The sequence below is a fragment of the Panthera pardus genome, unplaced genomic scaffold (assembly GCF_024362965.1).
Source record: "Panthera pardus isolate Hobbes unplaced genomic scaffold, ASM2436296v1 HiC_scaffold_10, whole genome shotgun sequence".
Classification (NCBI taxonomy): domain Eukaryota; kingdom Metazoa; phylum Chordata; class Mammalia; order Carnivora; family Felidae; genus Panthera; species Panthera pardus.
Window position 1 is genome coordinate 21,110,806 of NW_026526655.1, and position 26,505 is coordinate 21,137,310.

General features: G+C 41.3%; 1 protein-coding gene and 1 non-coding gene across 5 annotated transcripts in view; both read right to left on the reverse strand.

Moving 5' to 3' along the window:
• The window catches only part of XRCC5 (X-ray repair cross complementing 5), a 130,033-nt gene that overhangs the window by 87,323 nt on the left and 16,205 nt on the right, over nucleotides 1-26,505 (reverse strand). For 3 of the 4 annotated variants that reach the window (XR_002079022.2, XM_019446053.2, XM_019446054.2), the window contains exons 8-14: nucleotides 25,605-25,743; nucleotides 22,506-22,618; nucleotides 17,882-17,944; nucleotides 12,133-12,270; nucleotides 11,001-11,091; nucleotides 8,507-8,640; nucleotides 2,382-2,578 (exon numbers count right to left, since the gene is read on the reverse strand). Coding sequence is in view for 3 of the 4 variants with exons in the window: in XM_019446053.2 (XP_019301598.2) it covers nucleotides 2,382-2,578; nucleotides 8,507-8,640; nucleotides 11,001-11,091; nucleotides 12,133-12,270; nucleotides 17,882-17,944; nucleotides 22,506-22,618; nucleotides 25,605-25,743 (875 nt within the window). In the remaining variant the exon portion in view is untranslated. The remainder of the gene's footprint in view (nucleotides 1-2,381; nucleotides 2,579-8,506; nucleotides 8,641-11,000; nucleotides 11,092-12,132; nucleotides 12,271-17,881; nucleotides 17,945-22,505; nucleotides 22,619-25,604; nucleotides 25,744-26,505) is intronic. The other variant, XM_053905056.1, reaches the window with a different exon arrangement.
• LOC128772790 (U1 spliceosomal RNA) lies at nucleotides 7,343-7,505 on the reverse strand. Its single transcript, XR_008416942.1, has one exon. It is a non-coding gene; the product is annotated as a U1 spliceosomal RNA (small nuclear RNA).

Below are 26,505 nucleotides of genomic sequence, written 5' to 3' on the forward strand. Positions count from 1 at the left end.
ATCCCTGCAGAAGGGAGTCATTCCTCTTGAATACAAGAGTTCCCACCTACGGGCCTCAATAAATATTTGTTCAATGCGTCATTTCTGCAGCTCTTAAAAACCCGTAAGACTTCCGAGAAGAAAGGGTAGAGAATAGGAGTGTGAGTAGGTGTGTGTGACCGAGATAATTCCCGGGCTGGTTACTTGGCTATGTCGCAAACCACTGTGGGAGCAAAGAACAAGAAGCCCGTACACTGGGGCTTCCTGAAAGAGTGAGCATGAGGAGCAGGGATGAAGGTGTAATCACCGCAGGGATCAAAATCACAGAACAACAGTCTTTTGGGCCTATGTGGTGTGTTTTTTAACCAGCTAATTTACATTTTAATCAACGGGAGGAGGGGAAAACGGCCCATTTCTTTCCCACAACACCAGAAGGTAATCAAGATCATGAACTGGAGCTTTAATACAGAGAGAGAACAGCCACATGACTGCAGCGAGGCTACGGCAAGGCTGTCAAGGGAAGAAAAGGACTCAGAATTGTATTGAGCTGTTCTGAAATCCTAACCCAGAGGGATACAGGTGGATGAGGACAGCAGAGGGAAAGTGGATTTTTAGTGAGTCTTTCTTTGCAGAAGAAGGCATGACAGACTACAAAAACCATAAAACTCTCCAGCATGTGTTAGGAATGCATATGGTACACTATACCAATCCCATGATTCTTTTTTTTTTTTTTTTTCCAATTCTGGCAAAGCTCGGGGTATTAACCTCTAAAAGGTCACAGTACACGCAAAGCTTTCCATTCAACTTGGAAGATAATTCACTAAATTAACAATTTATAGAACCCTGTGAAGGTTTCTGAAAATTATTCCATACTTCTCCAATGGGGTATTTACAAACAATACGCTTTACTTTGTCAATATACGGCTGTGGGAAGGAAATTAAAGGAAAAAAGAATTAAGGTCTAAAACTGAATCTTAGAAGGAAGGCACTGTAAAGAAATGAATAGATCATTTTGATTTGGGGAGAAAAGTCACCAATAACCAAAGCCACACCTGGTAAAATCAATGTTATCCACCCAAATGATTCCGGATAATCAAGAACAACTTCTTACAGTTTTTGTTTTGCTTTGAATGGAAACTGATACAGATTCTGAACAGAATCTGATGAGGGAGAAAACGTACTAGCTACCTGAAAGCTTGATCATAGGAAAAGCATTCTGCAGTCCTTAAACTATAAATCCCTTCCTACTGGTGTAACCAAGTACATCCCTGATAGAGAAGCTAAAGAAGAGCCAGGTTTTCATCCTCCCTCCCACTTTTCCTCCAAAAATCTCACTGCTATTCTCTGATACCAACCTCTGACTGAAAAACTTATGACCTTCACCCTGCCCTCTCATCCCCAGCACTCTACGTGAAAAACAGTAGAAGTACCACTCTGGAAAATAGTGTGGAGGTCCCTCAAGAATTTTAAAACAGATCTACCCTATGACCCAGCAATAGCACTGCTAGGAATCTACCCAAGGAATACAGGAGTGCTGATGCAGAGGGGCACTTGTACCCCAATGTTTATAGCAGCACTTTCAACAATAGCCAAATGATGGAAAGAGCCTAAATGTCCATCAACTGATGAATGGATAGAGAAGTTGTGGTTTACATACACAATGGAATACTACTTGGCAATGAGAAAGAATGAAATCTGGCCTTTTGTAGCAATGCGGATGGAACTGGAGAGTGTTATGCTAAGTGAAATAAGTCATACAGAGAAAGACAGATACCATATGTTTTCACTCTTATGTGGATTCTGAGAAACTTAACAGAAGACCATGGGGGAGGGGAAGGGGGAAAAAAAAAAGAGAGGGAGGGAGCCAAACCATAAGAGACTCTTAAAAACTGAGAATAAACTGAGGGTTGATGGGGGGTGGGAGGGCGGGGAGGGTGGGTGATGGGCATTGAGGAGGGCACCTCTTGGGATGAGCACTGGGTGTTATATGGAAACCAATTTGACAATAAATTTCATTAAAAAAAATAATGTTAGATCCCTAAAAAAAAAAAAAAAAAGAAAGAAAGAAACAAAGAAAAACAGTAAAAGTTAGTCTTGGATGTTCAAAAACTGTTTAGCCTTCCCACTAAACATAAACTACCAAGAATGTGAGGCCAATCAAAACATCAACAACCCAGGAGGTAGCTCTAAATTCCAGGTGAACAGTAGGGATAAAATCTATCTACAATGGAGACAAAGGAGAAACCAGTATTTTCAATGCAAGGGTCAAACATCAAAAGGTTTCTTCCTTCCACCTGTGTGGTTCCACAAACCCATATGCAAGCCTCAATTCCAGAGCTCCTCTAAGACTACCACCAGTCTTAAGTACTCCAAAGTCCAGTGCAACTGCATCGAGTACTTACTTGTCTGGGAAAATGTTCTGAGCAGGCACTTGATCCTTTTTCTTGGTGGCTTCAGTCAGAGGGAAAACGGTCTTTATTTTAGAGAGAGGAATCTGACATTTAGCTGTCACCTCAGCAGGGGGATCCAGCATATTCCAAATATGCTGCTGAATTGGGGGCAGAGGCTCTTGGGGATGTAAAGCTCTGTGCGCCAGACACTGTGGAAAAGGTAGAAGGGTTTTAAAACACAGATGCAGACACCATATACAATTTCTTTATACTTTTCTGGTCAGAGATCCTCGATCTTTGGTTTGGGAGGGCTACAGGATTCCTACCACATGTAAAAGAGAACAAAGAGGGTGGCCTCGGAACCACCTTGGTTTGCAGGACACCAGCAGTGTCTACAACCGGATCTCAGCCGAGCGGCACCATCAGCGGGAGGCCTCCTAGAACAGAGGCTCATCTTATAAACAGAGGCTGCTGCTTCCACCACCTGGACAATATGTGGGGTTCTCTAAAACACATTAATTCCAAGGGCCTCGAATCCTTTTACCTCCCTTCAGAAGACTGCTTTCCCCCTTGCATAATCTTAGAAAACGACGTGTGGTAGATGAAACGGGGCTAAAACAGAGCCACTATGCTCGGTGAGTCCCAGGAAGAAATCTGCGAGAGAGATGAGAATGCTGGTCTGTCCCAAACCTCCCCAGAGTGCTCAGTTTGGGCTCCTCTCCACCGGTCTACCCACTTCTGTCCATCTCCTCTCCCAGCACTCTTGTCTGGGGACCATCCCCCCCTTGCGTGGGCCACCAGTCACCTTCTAACTGGTCTCCCCAAATCTACTTTCAGTATTCTGTACAGCCAATGCCCTTACTGTGACCCTAAGAAGTCACGCACACCACGGCTCCTGCACGCCTCCCTCATCTGCCACCTTCCTCCTTGCTCGTCACAACCCAGCTACACTGGGCCCTGCCTGTTTCCCTCAGGTGCCAGGCTCATGCTAGCCTTTGGGTCCTGAGTTTATCGCTCTCTCTGCCTCACCGGCCTTCCCCTAGATCTCAACAGAGTTGAGCCTTTTTTTAATCCTTCTGTTCTTTGCCCAACTATGATCTCCTCAGAGAGGCCGACCTGGACACTGTGAAGGAACCCCTCCACGCCCAGCCTGCCACCCAGCGATTTTCTATCATTACCCCTGTTTTACAGTTTTCATAGCATTTGTCAGTATCTAACATGATCAGTTTTGTAGTTTACTTACTATTTAACCTTCCCTCTTAAAAGAAGAGATCTTGTTTGTCTTGTTTAGTGCTGAATTCCAGGTACTAAAAGCCGTGCCTGGCACACAATAAGCACCTAATAGGTATTGGCCGAAGGACTAAAGTACTCCTTCCCGGGACTCCACCTGTTAACACAAGTGTCGGGAAGCAGCACCAAGAGCGGGGCCAGGGTCCAGGCCAGGTTCTGCGCGGCGCACATGAGTGGAAATCCGGACAGCAAGCCTCCTCCGTTCGGTCACCCGTACCGCTTTCAGTCTGCTCAGCCCGCCTGTAGCGGTGCTGGTGTCTGCCCAGAAAAGTGAATACTCCGAAAAGGAGTACAGGAAGGTGAGCAAAATGCAACTATCACGGACCTCTCCTTTCCTTTTGCTAGAGAATCATCCCAAAGTTAGGCTGGAGAACACGAGTCCTACTATTCCCACCTTTAAACGATTTGCACACTGGTAATTTTAAAGAAAAAAATCCAGGGAGCTGAAAAGTTCTTACAGTTCAAAACACTGTTTCATATCACAAGGTATAGGATTTATAGCACCTCATGAACTGCTTTCCTACCCTGTAGGAAACGTTAGGCTGGAAGTCTCCATTCTAAAAAGACCAAACAAACAAAAACAAAAAGCTGAAACTTAGATAGTAAATATTACCTGAGTTGACGGCTTCTAGAACTCTGATGTGCTGCTCTGTCATCTCATCTCAACACAGTGACCACACTCGTCCTTCTCCACAGTATATTAATCCGTCTCAGAGTCTGTTTTCCTCTTTCCTAATCACTCCACTTTCCCCTGAGCACCAGCAACATTAGCTCATTTAATGTGAAGCAAAAGGGGAAACTGAAGTGACTCCAAACCCTGTGAATCTACCCCCAACCTTCTTGTGCACAGTTCTTAATTCACAGTGCTCTCCCTCAGGTCATTACATTATCTGCAAAGCTTAGAAAGCCCTCAGGACGTAAGCTGTAACCCAACACAGCAGACGACCTTTTACATACTCTGGAAGACTCGCTGATACTCACTCAACATCTCTGAGACAACAACTACAACAAATGGACAAATATCCTACACAACCTCCCCGCAGAAAAACACTCCAGTAGGAACTCTAGACAGTTCTTTCAAACAGTGTCATCACTCGCAAGTCGGTAATAATCTACAGGAGATGTGCTAAAGCATCAACCACTCCTACTTTTTCAAAGGTCGTACTTTAGATAAAACTAAGTGGGATACTTATCAAATTCATTCACTCAAAAAAAATCTCAATTCATTAAAAAAACTGAGGTAATGAGAAAGTAATGCAATACTTTTTAATAGCAGAGAAGCTGACATTACACTCTTAAACCTATTAATTTGTCTTTTAAGCAACTGTTATTCCTTGATGTGATTTTTGTAATTTGAAAAAGACTAGAAAAAAACCCCTGCAGGCCACATGATTAGCTCATAAGTTACGAGCATGTTGATGTTACGAGCATGTTGATTTTAACAACCCTGCATCAATGGTTTAAAAGCCAGTTGTAACTCTACACAAAAAGTGTATCTCTCAGCATTTCTTTTTTTAAAAAATGCTTATTTATTTATTTTGAGAGAAAGAGACAGAGAGAGCATGTACAAGCAGGAGAGGGGCAGAAAGAGAGGGAGAGAGACTGAAAATGCCAAGCAGGCTCCATGCTGTCAGCGCAGAAGTAGAACCTGACGCGGGGCTCGAGCTCACAAACTGTGAGATCATGACCGGAGCTAAAATCAAGGTCAGATGCTCAACTGACTGAGCTACCTAGGCACCCCTTCAGCATTTCTTTGTAAAATTAGAATTAAATTAACCTCATCAACAAACTGATGGGTAACCTCTCCTTCCTTCTGCCCCCTACTCCCAGCTGAGTCACTCTCAGCTATGAATGTTTCATTTATAAAGGAGGTTAAGGAAGTCTTCCTAGGTCCCCCATCCTACTTAGCTTCCTGTATCCTCTCTCCTTCCCTCCATCAGTAGAGCTTTCTCCTGCTCCCACCCCACTATTCCACCGCCGCTGGGCCCTCAATGTAAGCAGAGACTTCATGCAGACACTAACGGCCCTTCGTCCTGCTCGCTCACCATCACTCACCAGTGAGCAGCATCAAACTTGCTTTTTCTTTCCGGACATGGATCACTCCCTGTGCCTTCCAAGGCACCAGCTTCTCCTAGTTCTTTCTACCTTTTTTTTTTTTTTTTTTGGAGAAGGGGAGAATAAGAACGGTTCATTTGTCTTTTAACAACCCTTCTTCTTCTGGCTGTTCCTAATTATTCACTCACACGCTGGTGTGCAGGACTTTGTTTTCTTTTCTTCTCACGCAACGCTTTCCCTAGGTGATCTTGTTCACTTCTATTACCCAAGTGGGGAGGACTCCCAAATCCATGTACTTAGTCCTGACTTCTCTCCTGGGGCTCCGCATCCCTATTTCCAACTTCCTACTGGGTGTGTGTACCGGGATAGCCAACCGACGGCTCAAATTTAACACCTGCAAAAACACATGAACTACCTTTTCAGTGTGTTCATTCTATATTCCCCATCACAATTAACAGTGATGCCGTCCCTCAGGCACCCAAGCTAGGATCCTGTTATCTTTAATTCCTATTCCTCAACTACACCCAGCCCCTCCAGTCCTGTCTCCTCTGCCTTTACATTTTCCCTCTCCGCTTTCCCTGTCACTGCCTGAACTCAGGCCTTCATGGGGGCCACTGCAGGTTTCCCAACTGGTCTCTGCTGCACCTCCATGTCACCACCAGAGAGCTATTTTCTAAAAATCTGTCACCCACCTGCGGACAAAATCCTGTGATTTCCCACTGCCTACAGGGCAACGTGCAAGCGACTGGCTCTTCACGACCGGCCTGCTATTGAGCTGCCCTGCCCTCTTTTCCATCGTGTCCCCATACAGCCTCTTCTCCAGCCAAATGGAATGATCTGGAGACTCCCAAATCCAGCACCCTTCTTCCTGTTTCCGTGCTTCTGCACATGCTACTTCTTTTGCCTGGTGTGTCCTCGTCACATTTCCTCAGTGAAGCCTTCCTCAAGTCACCCACGTGCAAGAATCTCTCTTTTCCCCATATGGTTTTGTGCCCACCACTGTTGTACCTATTGGTTTTACGTCTCTACTCCTCTGGGCGGGCGCGGGCGGGGGGGGGGGGCAGCTTTAAGCAGTGAGCTTATTGTATCTTTAGCTCACGGCACAATGTTAGTACTTAATAAATACGTGTTAAAAAAAAAGTAAATTCAATTTATAAACGCCATAGCAATAGTATTTCTTTATACAGACAAACCATATTAGAAACTCTCCCCCACAAAAGCAAGCAAGGCTGGTAAACTGTGAAAATCAAAGCTGCCAGTGTTTGCAGCTATTGTTACTTTGAAAGGTAACCATACCTGTGCTTATGGCTTGTTATCTGTTCATCAACCCAATAAACATTTACTGAAGGCAGATGGAATACACCCTAGATAAATCTGCCAAGTATTAGAAGTTTCTATTTTCCACCATGGTGATCAAATGTTTTTGCAAGCTTTCCACACCAACTGGTCTCCTCCTCCCTTCCCTGCAAATGACAGAGGGCTTCAGGTCTTGAAGTCCACTTGTCAAAAACACGAAAGAAGTTTACACAAGTAGCATGTACTTGACTGCACTTAGAATACTAGAGCATTCACTGAGTCAGCGCTTTACATGTTAAGCTTTATACTCTTTTTTTTTTTTTTTTTTAAACCAGGGGAAAGTGCTAACACAGTCCCCCACTACCACAAGTTACGCAGTTGAGTTTCCCACATTTGGGGAAATCACAGGGGTCAGCACATCCAAAGTGCAATAGATAAACCTCACCCTGGGAAAACCACCTTCGCGATCAGGTATCTCTCCTGCCAGGTAAGTTTTTAAGCTTTATATTCTAATTTTGAGGAAAAGATTTGTTTTCACTACTTAAGGAATTACAAGCATCAAAAAAACAGGCAGTTCCTTTTGAGTAGAAGATCCCTCAAAATTACATAAGGCCCCGATATGCACTTGAGTCAGTCACTTTGAGAAAGGAGTCAAAAGGGACAAGGAGTTGTCTCTCCCTCACCTCCCCACATGTCTACCTGCCCCTGCCCCTGCAAGAGCAGGTCCTCCACTCCTCAGTGAGGAAGACCTCGCCTGAAAAAGCTGCTTGTGATGTTTGTCAGCTCTGTGGGGTTCAGAGAGGGCTCTGTCCTACTGCCAGCAACTTCATCCGGGACTGGAACATTCCTTCAGTCCATCCACTCCCTATCTCAGCACAAGTCAGCCCCACCTATCAGCCTTCCCAGCTGCCCTTAATCCAGTCGCCACCTTCCAATTCCTTTGGTCCAAGATGCAGAAATACCTATTTTACGTTTTTTTTGTGTTTTAGTCACTCTTTAATAATTTAACACTAACCCTCTTTATCCGACCTCTATGCTACCTTTAATTATGAAATTTTTGATAAATGTGGTACTGGAACACTTCTCTAATGTTATTATAAGGTCACAAAAAACTCTCCTATTTGCATATAAAAAACAAAGAAAAGTCTCATTCACATAAAATAGAGGAGAAAAGCCTAGAAAAGGCATGAAGAAGAATCTGCTCTTTATGAAAAAACTAGCCTTAAAAAAACCCAACAAACTGGCCTTCCTAAAAAAAAAAAGAATTTTTCAAGTATCTTAACTTTACTTCTTTCTCTCCAACAGCTCAAAGTATTTTTATGTTTTTCAGTAGAAGAGGAAGGTATTACTCTTTTATTAAATAAAGCAACTGAAGCCCTCAGAGGACAAAAATGCTTGTGGCCAATTACACTCTTTTCACCCACTCATTTAAAAAATTTTTCACTCATTAAAAAAAAAAAAAAAAAAAAAAGACTGGTTCATCTTCCCTCTCTTACCTGATACAACCTCTGATGTTGAGGGTTTGGGATTTTGGTGGTTGGAAACAAGTCTTCAATGGTGTCTTCCTTTTCATCTTTCTTTACCAAGCTCATGGAGTCAATCAAAGCATCAACAGCACTCAACTGAGCCTCTAAAACAAGGATAAACAGAGCAGTGCCAAGGAAAAATGATTACGTCCACTGTTCTACACTAAAACAAATGCTTTCCATTCACAGATACAGAAATACTGGCAAGTTACACAGTCCAGGCCTGGCCAAAATAGTCTCTAGTCCTGCAAGTCATTTAACTAAACTGAGTCTTGGTTTTCTCTTTTGTAAAAAGAGCTATTTAGAGTAGCTGGTCTCTTAGGTCCTATCTAGCTATACCATTTGGTCAACTTTCACAGTATAATACCATATTGAAAGCAAAAGTTTGTTCCAAAGGAAGCACCACAGCCATACAAAACCCATCTTCCATACGGTGACTCAAAATATTCAGTATTCAATGAGTTAGTATGTTCAAAAAATTAGTAATTATCTGGAGAAAAACATGGAAAAGAAAATACCTTTGGTGAGAAGGCATAAGCTTTACCAGGATTTCCTAAAACTTGTATCAGACTGACTTGATAGGAAGACAGAAAAACCCAAAGGGAAGACACTGGTAGACCAGAGGGAGTAGACTCCTTCTCAATCTCCAAAAGTCAGAATGAGCTCTCTCCTCTCCCAAACCATATGGCCTGTATGCACACCTGTGCACACGTCTTACCTCACTCTATCCAAACTGTAAGACCCTTGAGAGCAGAAACATGACAACTTCTTCATTACCTCCCTCCCAATACCTAACAGAAAGCAACTGCTCTTAAATAAAAATCTACCGACTCAACAAAAATGGCAGTCCAAAGCAACGTGGATGAAAGGCAACTCTCCAAAACGCTTCTACCTAAACTACCGTGTGTAACTTCCATTCTGCTGATTCACACAGCAGCTCAGCTGTTAAAAGCTGAAGTGCTATTTTTGGACCATTCACAGCCAGTCGGCAAAAGGTGGAAGAGAATAAGCAGCTCCTAAAAAGCCTACTAGGCTTCTATTCTTCACCTTCTCAAGTATCCCTTTTACTACAAAAAGAAAGAGCTTATAGATATTTATCACGATACGTTTCTATCCCAGTTTCAGACTTTCCAGGGGGAGCTTTCAGACCTTACCACCTGGCACCACCTCAAGCTGACACAGCCATCACCACCTTAAGCTGACTACTGCAGGGTCCACTGGCAATAGGGAGGAGGTTGCACCTGTGTGTGGGAACGTTCAGTGGCTGTTACTTGCTACTCCAAGCTACTATCAAGACCTCTACATAATTGGAATTGCATACCTCTACATAAACATCTACTTGGGACACGTGCCAAACAGGGTTAATGATTCATTTTGCAATGGAGAAAATGCAAATAATAATACACAAACACAAAGGAAATAAAGCAAGGCAGAAAGATACTGAATATTTTAGATCCTGAGTAAATGGTTTATATGTCTATATGATAATTTTTCAATAAAGCTCTCTTTTTTAAATGTCTATGCATTTAACATTTGAAATTATCAAAATGTAGAGAAATGATACTGTAAACACAGTGCAGGCTTCTATACATTCAAGTCCATGCCTGGCTCCGCCATGATGCACAGGGACTCATTTCTAGAAGGTAAAGACACAGTGCTAGGCCCCCTTTGGTTCGTGGCTTTTCTACTGCACACAGATCCTAACAGATCTAACCAAAAAAACCCAGAAAGAACCCACTTCTGAGACTCATCTCACAACCCCCTAATCCTACAATGTCACACAGATTTAAACTTTCAAACTAAAACATCTACTCATTTTTTTGTGTGTTCTTTTTGGTATATTCATCACATTTGGCCCACTATGATATCTTACGCAACTGCCTTAAACTGTGAGCTCTCTCAAAGACAGTATCTGTGAGCATCATTCTGTGTGGCACCCTGACATTTGTAGCCAGGTGCTTAATAAAGTCCTTTTCTGATCAAGCCCATCGTTAACTCCTAGAAACAAGGAACAAGGAGACTGGAACTGTTACTGTAAACTACAAAGAAAAGGCAAAGAGAAAAGTTAATCTCCAGCACTGTTACTTTTCAGTTCAAAGACAGTTACATCGTATTTTATGTGGGACACTGAAGTCACAGCTTTGACACTATACATCAGTTCACTTCAGCAGAGGGCAAACTGGTTCACAACCAGAGAATGTACATCCATTTCCCACAAGTTGCTCCCTAGATACAAACTCTAAGTCAGAAATGGGAAACCAGATAGTGTTTGGAGAGTCCAGGGCAAACCTATACCTACTTTCATCATGCCCCACTTTCATCATCACTGTGTACAAGCGTGACTGGAATCCAAGCAATTCCACTCTGGGAAATCCCCTGGTCCCAACCATGACTGCACACAGGGGATTTCCCAAGAACAGTGTGTGTTTAGAGGCAATTAATGAGCAAATGGAAATAAACTCACCTGTGGGAGTGCATTTCTTACTATTTTTCAAGGATGAAAACATATATTGTCGCAAGTCTTCCATAAAAGGCAGCTGCACGTACATTAAACACTAATGAGAAAGAAAGGAAGTAAAAGCAGAAACAACCAAATTAATGGAAAAAATATAAAACTGGTCTCAAACACCATGAAGGTGGCACAACTGAAGTATTACAAAAGTCAGACAACTCAAGTCTGGTACATGGTAAGTAAAGTGTTTTGATTTGTTATCAGTTGTACACAACTGTAAATTAACAGTACAAAGAATATCGAACATAAGAGAAATACTTAAAAGAAAGACTATCAAAGAATATCTGCAAAATGCATGACTAATACAACAAATCAGAAGGGTGTAGTGTCTAGAAGGTTGAGCATGAACTCAGGACTTTTGCCTTCTCTTTTCCAGTTTCTCTTTTCTACCACAGAAAAGTTCTCTGAGAAACAGTATGTGGTAAAGAATCTGGGCCTATATTTTGAACAGGAGAACCCTAAATAAACGGAATTTTTCTCTTCCAATTTTTATTTAAATTCTAGTTGGTTAACATACAGGGCAATACTGGTTTTGGGAGAATTCAGCAATCCATCACTTACCATACAACAACCACATCACAACAAGTGCCCTCCTTAGTACAGACCCTCCCTTCCCCACCTCCCTCTGTCAAGCCTGTTTGTTCTCTAAGAGTCTGAACTGAGTTTTTCAAGGATCACAACAAAATCATAGCCTCGACCTTTATTCAGAGTCTTCATTTGTAAAAATGAGGGTACTCTCTCTCCCCATTTGGTTCTGAAAAATCAAGAAGGGTAAGAACCGAGAGGTCACTGGACTGAGCAAACAGAAGGTTTATTGTTAACTTTCATCGATTTGATTTAATCATAAGTTCCTTACCTACTTTTACAATTTATGTTTTTTCACTGCAACTGAAGGTGTGGTTCACACACCAACAGCATCAGCATTACTTGGGAATTTGTGAGAAACGCACAGTCTCAAGCACCTCCCCAGACCTACACTATCAGATCACCAAGTAATTCCCATGCACAGTAATAGCTGAGAAGCACTGTTTGGGATAAAGGAACTGAGGGAAAATAATTAACTTGAAAGACCTGTGGGTTGTACCTCATAGGCATCCTTGATATAAGGAAAACCCATGCCAACTTGAGGATTAGTTCTTCCGGCATAAGCATATCGAACCACGGCCACCATGTCTAATTCATCCAAAGCATGAATCAGGGAGGAAAGTGCCACTGCTGCTGCCTAGGGAGAAAGACGCTGCGTTAACCAAGCCAACGTGTGTGTACTTTCCCAGTGGAACTCAATCCAGCTGACCCTTGAACATGTGAGCAGGAATGCACGAGTCCACTTATACGCTGACCTTTTTTTTAATGTTTATTTTTGAGACAGAGAGAGAGAGAGAGACATAGCACAAGCAGGGGAGGGGCAGAAAGAGAGGGAGACACAGAATCAGAAGCAGGCTCCAGGCTCTGAGCTGTTAGCACAAAGCTCTACGTGGGGTTTGAACCCACGAACTGTGAGATCATGACCTGAGATGAAGTCGAACATTCAACCGACTGAGCCACCCAGGCGTCCCTGCACAGATTTTTATAGCATAGTACTATAAATGCATTTTCTTTTCCTTATGATTTTCCTAATAACATTTTCTTTTCCATAGCTCACTTCACTATAATACATCATATAATACACATAGCATATAAAATACATATTAACTGCTGTTATTGGTAAGACTTTCGGTAGACAGTAGGCTATTAGTAGTTCAGGGAGTCAAAAGTTACACTGGATTTTTGACTGCATGGGGTACCAGCACCCTAACTCTCCACTCCTCTCCAGTGTCCAAAGTTCAACTGTACTTGGAAGATTGCTATCCACTTAAGAAAAAGAAATTCCTGGGGCGTCTGGGTGACTCAGTAGGTTGAGCGTCCAACTTTGGCTCAGGTCATGATCTTGCGGTTTGTAACTTTGAGCCCCGCGTCGGGCTCTGTACTAACAGCTCAGAGCCTGGAGCCTGCTTTGGATTCTGTGTCTCCTTCTCTCTCTCTCTCTGCCCCGCCCCCATTCATGTTCCATCTCTCTCTGTCTCAAAAAAATAAATAAACATAAAAAAAAAAAAAAAAGAAGGGTGCCTGGGTGGCTCAGTCAGTTAAGCATCTGACTTCAGCTCAGGTCATGATCTCACGGTCTGTGAGTTTGAGCCCCGCGTCGGGCTCTGTGCTGACAGCTCAGAGCCTGGAGCCTGCTTCGGATTCTGTCTCTCCCTCTCTCTCTGCCCCTCCCCCGCTCATGCTCTGTCTGTCCCTCTCTGTCAAAGATAAATACACATTAAAAAAAAATTAAAAAAAAAAAAAGAAAGAAAGTCCTTTTGTCTTTAAATTATACATTGTTTCCACCATGCTTACAACCTATATTATTAGCTGGCAGATAGCACACCTTTATTAGCAATGTTACTAAAAATGAAATTATTTGTTGGCAGTTACAGATTATCCGACTCAGCAAACTTCTGAGCTCTAACGCTGTAACGTTTTTATTTAGTATTTGAGTTTTGATTAAGTTTTGTGCTTATAAAAATTTACTCTGGGACCCTATAGCTGATAACTAGATCAAACATATAGACTGAACAGAAAACATACGGAGTATTTTTAGTGTTTCTAAAGCCTGAGTAGGAATTACTATTATTATAATTTGGAACTGATAATATGATAGAAAACATTAACCTCTTTTTTCTGCATCCTTCTTCATGCCAGAAATTAAAAAGGTTCTGTTAACTCTTCTCAGTTGTTACCAGAATGAACATATTTAAAACAGTGGTCCTAGAACACCATTTGTGCCTGGCTCACATTGCTTTTGAGTCTCTTCAATATATATTGATCATGTATTGATTTATCCTTAATTTTTTTTCATAGTTTGGTCAGATAAATTCAGATGTATACAATGGAATACCTTTTCTTGACTGAACTACGCTATGATGTCCACAGGAATATGCAGTAAAGAAAAATAAACAACTATACTAGGTCTAAAAAAAAAAAGACTGTTATCTACTTTATTCCTATTTCAGATTTTTTAATTTAATTTTATTTTTTTCAAGAGAGCAAGAGAGCGGGGAAAGGGGGAAAGGAAGAGGGAGGGGGAGGAGAGGGAGGGGGGGAGGGGGAGGGAGAAAGAGAGAGAGCGCGAGCCAGTTTCAAGCAGGCTCAAGCAGGCTCCATGCCCAGCGCAACCCTGGGATCATGACCTGAGACGAAATCAAGAGTCCGACGCTTAACTTGACTGAGCCACCCAGGTGCCCCCAGATTTTTTTAAGCGCCCCTGTACCCACTTCAAGGCCACACTGTACACATCTGATTTGGTCAGACATATTGTAACCTCTTCTGAAACTTCACTTCATTATGTGGATCCTCTCTTATTGTATCTTATCTTCATCTTCCTTCTTCTCTGAATTCATACCCTTATCCTCCAAATAAACTCCCCTCTCAGCCTTCCTAAACAAAATATTTCTTTTTCTCCCCCTCTCTCCATAAATTACTATCTAGATCGTTCCCTTCACCTCTAAATGTCATGAAATAATAGTCTTGGTGTTTTCGCTGCTTACAACACAATTATTCTTCCATCTAATCCAGCTACTGACCTCACCTTCCTTACTGAAATTATTCTCCAAAGTCACTCATGACCTTCTAATTGCCAATCCTTTGTTCCCATTCTATTTGACCTTTCAGGAGCACTTAACCATCCCCTTTTCTCTGTACTTTCTCCTTCTTCGGCTTCAGAAACAATACTCTTCTCTGTGGGTCATCCCCCCCCAACTCTTCAGTTCTTCCACTAATCGTGAAATTCTGTTCTTGGCTTTTCTCTCCTTCTCTCACTCTGAAACTCTACTTGGGGATTATTTTACCCAGTCCCATGAGTTGATGAATCAGAATCTGTATATTCAGCTTTAAAACTGAATCCAGACTTTAAAATCCAGGCTTCTATTGCCTACTAGCCGATAGACAGCTCATACGGTTAGACCACAGGTATTGCAAACTGTTCATGACCAACAATGAACTACTATCTTTCCCCCATTCTCCTCCAGTGCTCCCTACTTCACGAGCTCCATCTCCCAATCAACCAAACGAGAAGCCTCAAAGTTTTTAGTCATACCACCTGACTCATCTCTCACCTTCACATGTTCAGCAAACTCAGCCAATTCTACTTCTGCACTGTCTCTCAAATCTATCTTCTTTTCCATCGCTGCCTCTCCAGTTCAGAGCTGATCATGTCAGGCCCTTCCCTAAGAATCTCCAAAGGTCCCACTCCTCTAGCCTCAGGTGTCTGTCCGTCACTCCTGGACTAGCCTTGCACTTTCCGTCCTCTGTGGCTTTCTGTTCTTATAGTTTCCTCCTAGCTAGAATGCCCTCTCCACATCTGTCTTCTGAGCTCCTAACCGATTTTCACGGCCCAGTAATGTGACACCCTCTCCATTTTAGATTTGCTTCACTCTCCCTCTCCATAACTCCCAAACACATTGTCTGTACTTTTCTCAATGTTAAAGTTAACCTTTATCAAAGTTAGCTATGTAGATTTTCATTTCCTCCACTAAAAACCTGTAACCTCAATACCTTTTCATCAAAATCCTCTATAGGTTTCGTGACAGATTCATTACCTTTTTAGTTCAATTCAAGGAATATTTACTTAGTGCCTACTCTTTGCTACACAATGTCTTAGGTCCTATAAAAAGACAAGGATGAGTCCCTGATCTCACTGAGCTAATACATTCTTTACTAACAGGAAGTGACATACGTACCAAATACAGAACTTGTATAGTCTAACAAGTCCCAATAGACCGGTAAACACAATGGGAGTCTGAGGAAGAGATTACCTCTAATTTGTCTGCAAATTTCTATCTGGGTGTCTTTGACAGAACCAACTGGGATATTGAAGGAAGGATGGGGTCAGGGATGACTGTGACATTGTAAACACAACGCTACACCTGTGGGAAACTCAACTAAAGCTCCATTTCTTTCTCTTCCTCTTCCCTTTCTCCTCCACACACAGTACAAATCACGTACAAGTGTAGATTCTCCATACACAAAAATAATTATATGTTCATGACCAGAGAAAACATATTTTTAAAAGGAATTATTCACGGAATCATAGAATATTTGAGTTGGAAAACAACAGCATTCATCTAGTTTAACAACCCACATGCTGACAAAACTCCCTCCCCAAAATCTGGCTGGTGGAAATAAAGACTCTGCTGGGAAACATTCAGGAATGGAGATCCAACCATCTCACAAGAAACCAATCCACTTGGAGGTAGTAATCCTTGTTGACAAAGTAATTCTTCATTTTGAACAAAACCACCACTTGTTGGCAGGAAACCTAGTTTATTTTCCGTTCCACATAACAACCCTCTAATGCATGGAAGAAGGCTCTCATGTCTGTCATCCCTCCTACTTCCCTACCCACCTATGGAAGTTCTTTCCATACAACCTTTTATTGGAAGTCATCATGACATAATTGTATGTCCCTTCCTCCTCTGCTTATCTCAGAAGCTCCAATTAGTTAATACTCTTCTTTGACTAGGACATCAAGAACTTACACCACACAGTGGCCCTTTGCCATTAGAAGAGGATTTTTTTTTCCTTTGAGTGACTCAAAGTAACCCAAGGATACGGGGTCTGTGTGAGGTCGGACTGGAATTATACATGACACAAGGCTGCCCTCAGCTAGCAAGTCAAGATAATCACGTAGGCCGTACCACAAAGCTGTTGTCAACAGTCTTCACTGCATACTGGCAATCACATGAAGTGATCAGAATTTTGTCTGTGTGAAGGGATGCTAAGTTGGAGTTAAAATTCAGAAGTTAAAAATGCTGTTAAGCTATGACAACAATATATTCTAGACACACATAATTCCCAAGAGGATTTGATTCAGGAAAAACCCATCAACTTGGATTCTCAAGTAAACCAGAATTGACATATGCCTACTGTGCTCTAACGACAAACCCATTCAGTGCTGATGGGAAAGCAATCAATTCTCCTAACTGAACTGTTCTGAGAATGGCATGCCTACTCACCAGGTCAACAGCCAGGTAACCCTCAGAAGTGAGGAGGACGCAGAAAAGGGCCCAAGAGGCTAGATCAAGTACTTATACCACTGCCCTCCCCATACCCCAAATAAGCCTTCTACATCCAGATTACTAACATCAAATGCAAATACTTCTGGAACTCCAATACCTGTTTAAGTAGCCTTAAATGGACACTAGACTGCAATATTCCAGTCAAGATCACACCTCCAAATGACACGTTCCAACCTGGAGGCTGAGTGGAAACCATTTACAGAGAGGGGAGAGGTGACAGTAGGATGCAAGAGTCATGAGTTGTTAGCCAGGCACAGACCAGCTTGAAAACAGAATCTCTTGGAGAGGTAGGAAAAGAGCACAAAGAAAGAGCAAAGGGTGCACAGATGAATTTCTCAGAGAGGGAGGTGGTCCAGTGAATCACGAAAGCTCAGCTCCAGAATGCTAAAGCCAGCGCTAAATGTCCAGTGTATATGACAATGAAAATGGCAACCTGACCCCAAGCCTCCTGAACATCTGACCATGAGACTCCCATACCTAAATGCATTTGTTCAAATGTTTTTGTTCTTAATACTCACCTGGTCTCCAACTGAAGGACTATGTTCTCAGGCCTTGTGCTCATGCTATGACAAATTCATTTATCATGTCTCCATTTTCAGAGTTAAAGGTCAGTGAACTTTCCCACGGCTGTTGCAAGAATTAACGTCATTTTAAACCACAAATAGCCCCACACAACTCACTTAAAATGACAATTCAATTCTGTGGCACTACCTCAAAGGCTTACTGTCAACTTACCTCATCATCTTTTGCTGCAAAGACCTTTAGGACTTGATTTCCCACAAAATATCTTCTGTGGACCTACAAGAGTTAAGTAAGGAAAACAACTGGTTTTGATCCAAAGTAAGTAACACGTATAGCCATAATGCCACAGTTATTAAGAAATTCTATTCTAAGTGCTCTTAGTAAAAAACATTCACAGGGGCTAGAACAAACTTATTGCTTGAGGTCCAATTCAACACAATAAATATGTGAATTCCAAGCATATGTCAAACACTGTTCTGAGCACTGTGAACACAGTACTGATCAGGATGTAGTCTTGTCTGAAGGAGCTCAGACAAATGTGAAATTAACTGCAACGCAGTGCTATGCTCCAGCACTACACAAGCACAAGAATACAGTATTGTAACTCAGGGCCACAAAGGCACATGAACGGAGCATCTAACTCGGCCATGAAGGGTCAGAGCAGGCTTCTGCAAATGGTGACACTGAGGTCAGGACTTAAAGGATGCGCAGGAACTCAGAGAAAAATCTAGCACAAGCATCTTGGGCAGGGATACTAGTGTGAATAAGTCTGGAATGACATAAAAATGTAACACATTTGAGGAACTGCCTCTGTAGGGCAGTGCCCCGGTGCAAGGAGAGAGGTGAAAGATTACATTAGCAAGATTAGGAAAGATCAAAGAAGTCTCTTATTTGCAGAGTTAAGTGGTTTAGACTTCATCCCAAGAACAATGATGAGGCACCTGATAAACTGCAAAGAGACCAGAGTGAAGAACTAATTAGAGAGGCAGGAGCCGCACTGGGAAGGGAAACTAGTGAAACCAAAAAGAAGTATTGCATGTCCTTTTGTCCCCCTTTAAGTTCAATTACTTCTCTGGCAGAGTATCAGATAGGTCAAAGCAGCTGTACCAATACCTGATTAGGGAACAAATACTGAAGAGTGCCTACTATCATAACCAACCACTTGTATCTACTGACCAAGATCAGTTTCTCTCTCCTCTATGTAATCTCGAGCCTGGAGCTTATCTGTAAGAACGTGCCCTGTGCCATACAAGGCAGTGCTTCTCAAATGTTCTTCTGCCCTCCTGCCTCTGAAGCCAAGAACCTGAACGCTTTTACAATAACAGCAGCTCGAGAAGATGGAGTCTCAAAGGTATGAGGGTTTTGCCCACAGAATTCAAACACCCTCCATCTCCGCTTCTAGTCTCCATTTGAAAACCATTATTTAAAGAAATAAAGGAATAATCCTATCTTAAAACTAAAAAGTTTGCTACGTTCATATAGATTTCCCCTCCTATTAGAATCTGTAATAGGAGCACCTGGGTGGCTTAGTTGGTTAAGCATCCGACTCTGGATTTTGGCTAAGTTCATGATCTCATGGTTCATGAGTTCAAGCCCTATGTAGGGCTCTGTGCTGACAGCATGGAGCCTGCTTAGGAATCTCTCCTTCTGTCCCTCTCTTCCCCTTCCCTGCTCGCTCACTCTCTTTCTCTCAAAGTAAACAAATAAACTTAAAAAAAAATCTGTAATGCTTCTTGATTAAAGAACAGTTAATGATATCTTTTCCTAAGGCACTTAAATGACTTCTCAAAGGACAACCAGACATGTGGGGGAAGTTCTCATTAAATTCTTACCCATTAAAGGGGCACCTGGGTGGCTCAGTCGGTTGAGCGAACGACGTCGGCTCAGATCACGATCTCGCGGTCCGTGAGTTCGGGCCCCGCGTCGGGCTCTGTGCTGACAGCTCAGAGCCTGGAACCTGTTTCAGATTCTGTGTCTCCCTCTCTCTGACCCTCCCCCGTTCATGCTCTGTCTCTCTCTGTCTCAAAAATAAATAAACGTTAAAAAAAAAAAATTTTTTTTTTAAATAAAAAATGTGGGGGAACACTGACAATGTGGGGGAAGATAAATTGAAAATTTAAGAGAACAGTAATTTGCAGGGCACCTGGGTGGCTCAGTCAGTTAAGTACCCAACTCTTGATTTTGGCTCAGGTCATGATCTCCAGGTTGTGAGATCGAGCCCTGCATCAGGCTCTGCACTGATAGCAAGGAGCCTGCTTGGGATTCTCTCTCTCTCCCTCACTCTCTGCCTCTCCCCTACTCTCTCAAAACAAATAAATAAACTTTAAAAAAAAAGAGAGAAGAGTTAATTTGCAACTTCACAATTGCAAAGAAAAAAAAAAGAACACCAAAAAATTCCAAGGCTAAAAACCTATTTTATATAATTAAAATGTTCACCTCAATTCAATCCAGAAATATTAGTTTCTCTTATGTTAAGGGAATATGGAAAAATACGTGATCTTATTAAAAATAATTATTAGTCTGTTAAAAGGTACATACTTAGTTGCTATGGAAAACACCTTGTTCTTTTTTTTTTTAATGTTTTAATGTTTATTATTTATTTTTGAGAGACAGACACAGAGCATGAACAAGGGAGGGGCAGAGAGAGAGGGAGACACAGAATCTGAAGCAGGCTCCGAGCTGTCAGCACAGAGCCCGATGTGGGGCTCGAACTCACGAACTGTGAGATCATGACCTTAGCTGAAGTCAGATGCTTAACCAACTGAGCTACTCAGGTGCCCCAAAACATCTTGCTCTTAAGAGGGTGTGTATGCATTTGTTAAGATAATAGATGAAAGCAGGGATGAAAAATATTCAAAAAATCAGCTTGTTCATCTGGTGGTGGTCAGATTATGACTGATTAATGACATAGGCTCTGAAGTCATAGAGACCTCACTCAAAACCAGTTTCTACCACCTTCCAGTGTGACCTTGGGCCAATTACATACTCAATTTTCAAATGTATAAAATATATTATCCTGACACCTATCTAGGAGGGTTGTACTAAGAATTAAATGGGAATTTACATAAAATACATAGTATATTGAATGGAATATTATAACCACTCAAATAAATGGTGGCTATTATGATTATCTTCAATGTACCATTTGAGATTGTACTTAAGATAGAAATAATTTAGGGCTTAAAAACAACACAAGTTTGATTTAGAGGACATGCCATGACTTAAAAGTTAATTTTAAGGTAGTAAGTAAGTCTTTTAAAATGGAAAAATGTACTTTTTGTTTAGCCCACTCTTTTTCGCTTTGTCATTTAACTAAATAGGCCTCCCAGTCTCACCCTGGCCCAGGTGACTTCAATTTCTTGGGTCGTGAATATTGGGTTGGTGTTCTGGATAGGTCTTTTCTAGCTACCTAGAATCAAGCAGACCCACTTCCCAACAGGCCAGTTTTTACACACAGATCTGAAGGAAGGTTCCACTTCATGGAAAGACTTCGAGGCACTGCCATTAACAACCATAAATTTTAAGCTTGTAGAGCCCCCAAAGTGAATGCTTTTATTTTTAAGAAATGCATATTTAGTGTAATTTGTTAGAGAATTGTTCGTTAGAAACTCTCAACTTCCAAAAGGTATTTATTTTCACCATGAAAATCTTATCAACTTTCAGTAAGTACTCCCAATTTTCAACTTACGAAGTTTAAAAACGTATCCAACAGTTCGGGTATATCATGGAAAACATCTCCCCACCCTCGCTGAATTATTCGAACACTCAGGGACTCAGAGTACTCAGAGACTCTATCCCAGAGCAACATGAAAAAGCTCAAATCCAGTACACTGGGTAATATTTATTTCCATTACAATTCTCACTTGAGTTTTTTGGGTTTTTTGTTGTCGTTTTTTTTTTTTTTAATTTTTAATGTTTATTTTTGAGAGACAGAGACATGGCACGAGTGGGGGAGGGGCAGAGAGAGAGAGAGGGAGATACAGAATCTGAAGCAGGTTCCAGGCTCTGAGCTGTCTGCACAGAGCCCGACGCGGGGCTCGAGTCGGGCTCGAACTCACGAGCTGTGAGACATGACCTGAGCCGAAGTCGGACGCTCAGCCGACTGAGCCACCCAGGCACCCCTCAGTTGAGTTTTTCTAGAACCAACAAGCATCATTTTATCCCTACAGAGCCTAAAAGGCACACTGTAAGACACACTTCTTCATTTTCTCTGGTTGCCGACCTTAAGAACATTTAAGCTAAGAAATCCAGGAACCTTTATAAACCCTTTCTAGGACAGTATATGCTATCCCATGGCCCTCAGTGGATTACTGCATTTCCCCCTGTGTGTTCTGAGTATCTCTGCACCGTGGTCTAAAGAACATATGACTGAAGGATGGATTTCAGATCCTACACCTCTTTGCTGGATGTTGACAAGGGCGACTGGCATAAAGCAATGATACGTTAAGAGGCCCGGGGTCATCCAAAACCCGAGTAGACCTTCACTGCTCTAAAATACTCTATTATAAGTCAGTTTAGAGAAAGCAACACAATAGCAAAGAACTATGATGATTCTTTAAAGCTACTGTGAGCTATGATCCACAGCAAAGCTAAGAAGTGACTTTTAATGGAACCTACTCTGATTCATCCCAAGATTTCTCAACTTTTCTACATCTTGGTTCCTCTACTCAAAAACTGAAGATAGTTAACACTAATCCCCAGACTACATTGCAAAAACCTAAAAGTGAAATGAATACACATTGTAAATAAAAGGACCAACCAAAAGCAAACCATCTCAAACAATAGTAAGAAAAACGTTCATCTACTTTGTTTACAGTGAGTAGGATAAGTACTATACCTGGGAAGATCTACAAAATCCCAAAACAGAGAAGCACTTCCCCTCTGATTTATATTTCATTTGTTCTTCATCCACTTTAGAGAAAGGAACTATATCACTTCCATAGCGGAACCCTGGAGAACAAGAGAAGAGCATCTGTTAAGCATATGGGGCCTCATTTTCTACAAGCTGAAATTAGCCTGACGCACACATTAGCAATACAAGCATGCTCCAGATCAAGCCTCCCTATACTGTTCCCAGGAATCAAATCACTGCCCCTTGTGACCAGTGGGGGAAAGCAGCAGCAGATACACAAACACCATATATGATACAGAGACGATTAAAATCTAATTACATTCTTTAAGCAGCATCTTCTGCAATCTAGTTACCTTAATGATTATCCAGCCCAGAACAATGTAGCAAATGTAATGTACTAGTTATCCTCCAAAGATAAACCATGGTTGACTAAAGTACAAGTATGATTTGTAAACATAATAACAAGAACACATTTATTCGGAAACCTAGAGACCTGAAGAGAAAAATGCCCAAAGGAAATTTTCAGAATAAAATGTTCTCAAAAATGCATGCTGGAGACACAAATACCTAATAGAAGAAGCCAAAATTCTTCTATTTAGGAACATTGAATTGATAAGTTGGCTATTTCTCTGTATTTAAATTTACTTCATTTCTGGGATTATATTATCTATTTTTTTTCTTTTTAATTACTTTAGTTATTCATACAAATATAGGCTCTCGGTTTCTTAAAAATAACTCCCATGCTGTTCCAGGGCCTCTGTTCTAGGGAAGGTCATGCCCTTTCAATACACAGTCTCCTATGTTTGGGAGACAGAAGGATCATCAAAATGAAAGGATTCTGGCCTTGGGTAAATGGAAAGAAAAGCACATGTATCTTTACTCCAAGAAACAAATTTGTGTGTTTGGGGTAGATTCTATGATCCTGTGTTTATCTGTTCCTGTCAATCTGCTGATGCCATGCATTTAATGAAAAAGAAACACACTTTGTTTTCATATATGTCTTTAAAAAAAGCTGGTGATGAAAACAAAAATCCCAACAAAAAATTATCAAGGGAATGTATGGCACACATGATTAAGAGTGGTGTCTAAGCCAAATGTTTTTCATAACCCTTTTCTGTCATCAGACATCTTACTTGAATTTTTTAACTTGAAAAGTCTAATTAAAACTGCCTTGTATTTTCTGGTTCATTTACTGAAAGAGCAAATCAGTATAAAATTTTGTACATGGCAAGACATATAGAATAGACTGCATCATGTAACCATGTTCCTTTGCACACATATGTATGCTAGTACCTCTGTCTACACATTAGGGGTAGAAAGGGGAGGGCAAGAAAAGGAAGTACGTGGTAACCACACAAAGGTACGAGACAAAAGCTTCACCGCGCTCTCTGCACTCAAACAATGCTTAACCCTTCCCTCTCCATTGCTCTGCCAATACATTTCCTTTTTGCCCAAACAGAGCTGGTGTTTTGCTGCATCCAAAAGAACCGGTGCTTGTCTCTGTCATATTAATCTTCCTAACACACAGCCTCAGTGACACTCTGTGCCTCAAAACTATAAACGGCCCCAGGTTGATTTCAAAATGAAGCATCAACTAGTCCGCCTGTCATTCAAAAAGCCCTTCCTAATTCAGAAGAGTACATAGAAACAGATTCTGAAGTAGGACAGTCCTGGGTTCAGATTCTGCTAGTGGCTAGCTGCATGACTTTGAATACGTTAATGAATGTCTTTCAGCCTCAATTCTTTCATCTGTAAAATGGCATTAACAAGAGTGGGACGCCCGCTTCATTAGGCTGTTGTGGTGATTAAAAGAGAAAATTCAGGCTATTAGCTACCACTGCCAAGTACTAAACTGTGTATGCCCAACACATCAACCCTATTACTTGATATCACTGAGAAGTCCTCCACTTAACCATGCTTTCTTTTCAGTCATTATATGAGGATCATAAGATTAGCAAGTGAGGGGGCCATGATTCTAACTCGGGTCTGACTCCAAAACTCGACTTCTTAACCACACTACAAAACTGAATTAGTAGGGACTGCAGGATCCTAATTACATTTTCTACCCATAAGTAACCAGAAGAAAGGAATCACAATCTCCATCACCTTAACCACTCTCCCCCACCACACATATAAATATACACAAGCATATTAGTGCTTTGCAAATTAAAACTATACTGGGCATCACAAAGCCTGGCAATTAATTTATCTAAAGATTCTAGTTTCTACCTTAACCCATCATTTGGTATCTTGCCATTTTAGCTCTTGAAAACTCAGACACTCTCAGCTAGTTCCTAAGCCCTCTGGATAGAGCTGCTGTCTAGACACGCCATACAGATCAAATGGATATAATGTATGAAGTACAACTTTAAACATCCAGCAAACATAAAGCCATATAATGAACACAAATGTTCCAGATCCCCTAAATTACCTTAAAGGAGAAAGCTGGCAAGATCCAGAATGCCTGAAACTGGCACTCAGACGACTAATCACCATAGAAATAAAAAGTAAAATAAACAAAACAACTTGCTTCAGTCACATCAATAAAAGTATTCTCCTAGCTAGTATGTTTCCAACTTTAAAATAAAACCAAGCAGGGGTGTCTGGGTGGCTCAGTCAGTTAAGCGTCCGACTTCGGTGTAGGTCATGATCTCACGGTTTGTGAGTTCAAGCCCCATGTCAGACTCTCTGCTGTCCGTGCAGAGCCCACTTCAGATCATCTGTCCCACCAGCTCAGCTCGCGCGTGCACTCACTCTCTCTCTCTCAAAAATAAATAAACCTTTAAAAAAACTAAAAAATAAATAAATAAATAAATAAATAAAACCAAGTATTAACTCCTGTCCCTTGAGGGCGTTTCAAACTCAGATGGAGTGCCCGGGTGCCCTCCTGGGAACGGTCCTGCCTAGGTCCTGACAGATGAGCTACATTTAGTTAGGACCTAGCATCTCACCGACCCCGCCAATAGTTGTGTCTCTAGTACTCAGAAAAATATCTCCAAAAAATAACAGTAGAGATCCTCATCGGCCTCACATTGGCCTTCGAAAACCTCTTTTAGACACAAGTGAAAACTCTTGCTGGCGTACCTTGAATAGTGTCCTCTTTTGGAACCTCCGTTTCATCGTCATCCTGTAAGCAATAAACTGTTTCTTTTTGTATATCTTCTTTTTTTAGGGTTCTTGCATCCACAACTGTCCAAGACTTTTTAACTTTCTCCTGCATAATCTTATTTCCAAAAAGAAAAATAAAGGGAAAACAAAGAAAGCCAGGATTTTAATCAATAAAAAATGAAAATCAAACCTACTCTCTACAGGAAAAAAATTCTGAACAGTTACTCTAGCTAAACTGCTTTGCTCTTGCCTATTGTGGAAATTTTAAGTTTATTTCATAACTCTCTCTACATTTCATTTTCCCCCCAAGGTAACTGCCAGATACCTATTAGTATTTGTATGTACATAAATACTTTTTATACAAAACCTGCAGGCTAATAAAATGGGACCATACAATTTGTTACTACAGTTTTCCAATAAAGAAGAAAGGGAGAGCCATCTATCAGGAGCCAGAAATCAGTAAGGAAATCTGAAAAGGAAACTCGAAAAAAGAACAGGACGAGACTGCATTCTATTCTAGGCCTTGATGGCAGCTGAAACAAAGAAGCGCATCCAAGGTTTTCACAGGTGTAGCATGTGTTTTGGGATTAAGTCTTAGAATATACAAAAACATCTGAATATATAAACATATGTTTTTGTATATTTTCTATACTTAAATCTTTTTATGTATTTAGTTTGTACATTTAAGAAAAAAAGGCAAGCAGAGTCACAGGAAAACATGGAGCACAGACTCATACTGAAACTGGAATCCCATCAAATAACTACCAAATGCACCTTATTTCTAAAAGCGTGCTCTTATGTACAAACATGCATATATAACAAAAGGCAATTTCTGAGTAACAAGTCACTATGTTTTTTAAGATTTTAAGTAATGTCC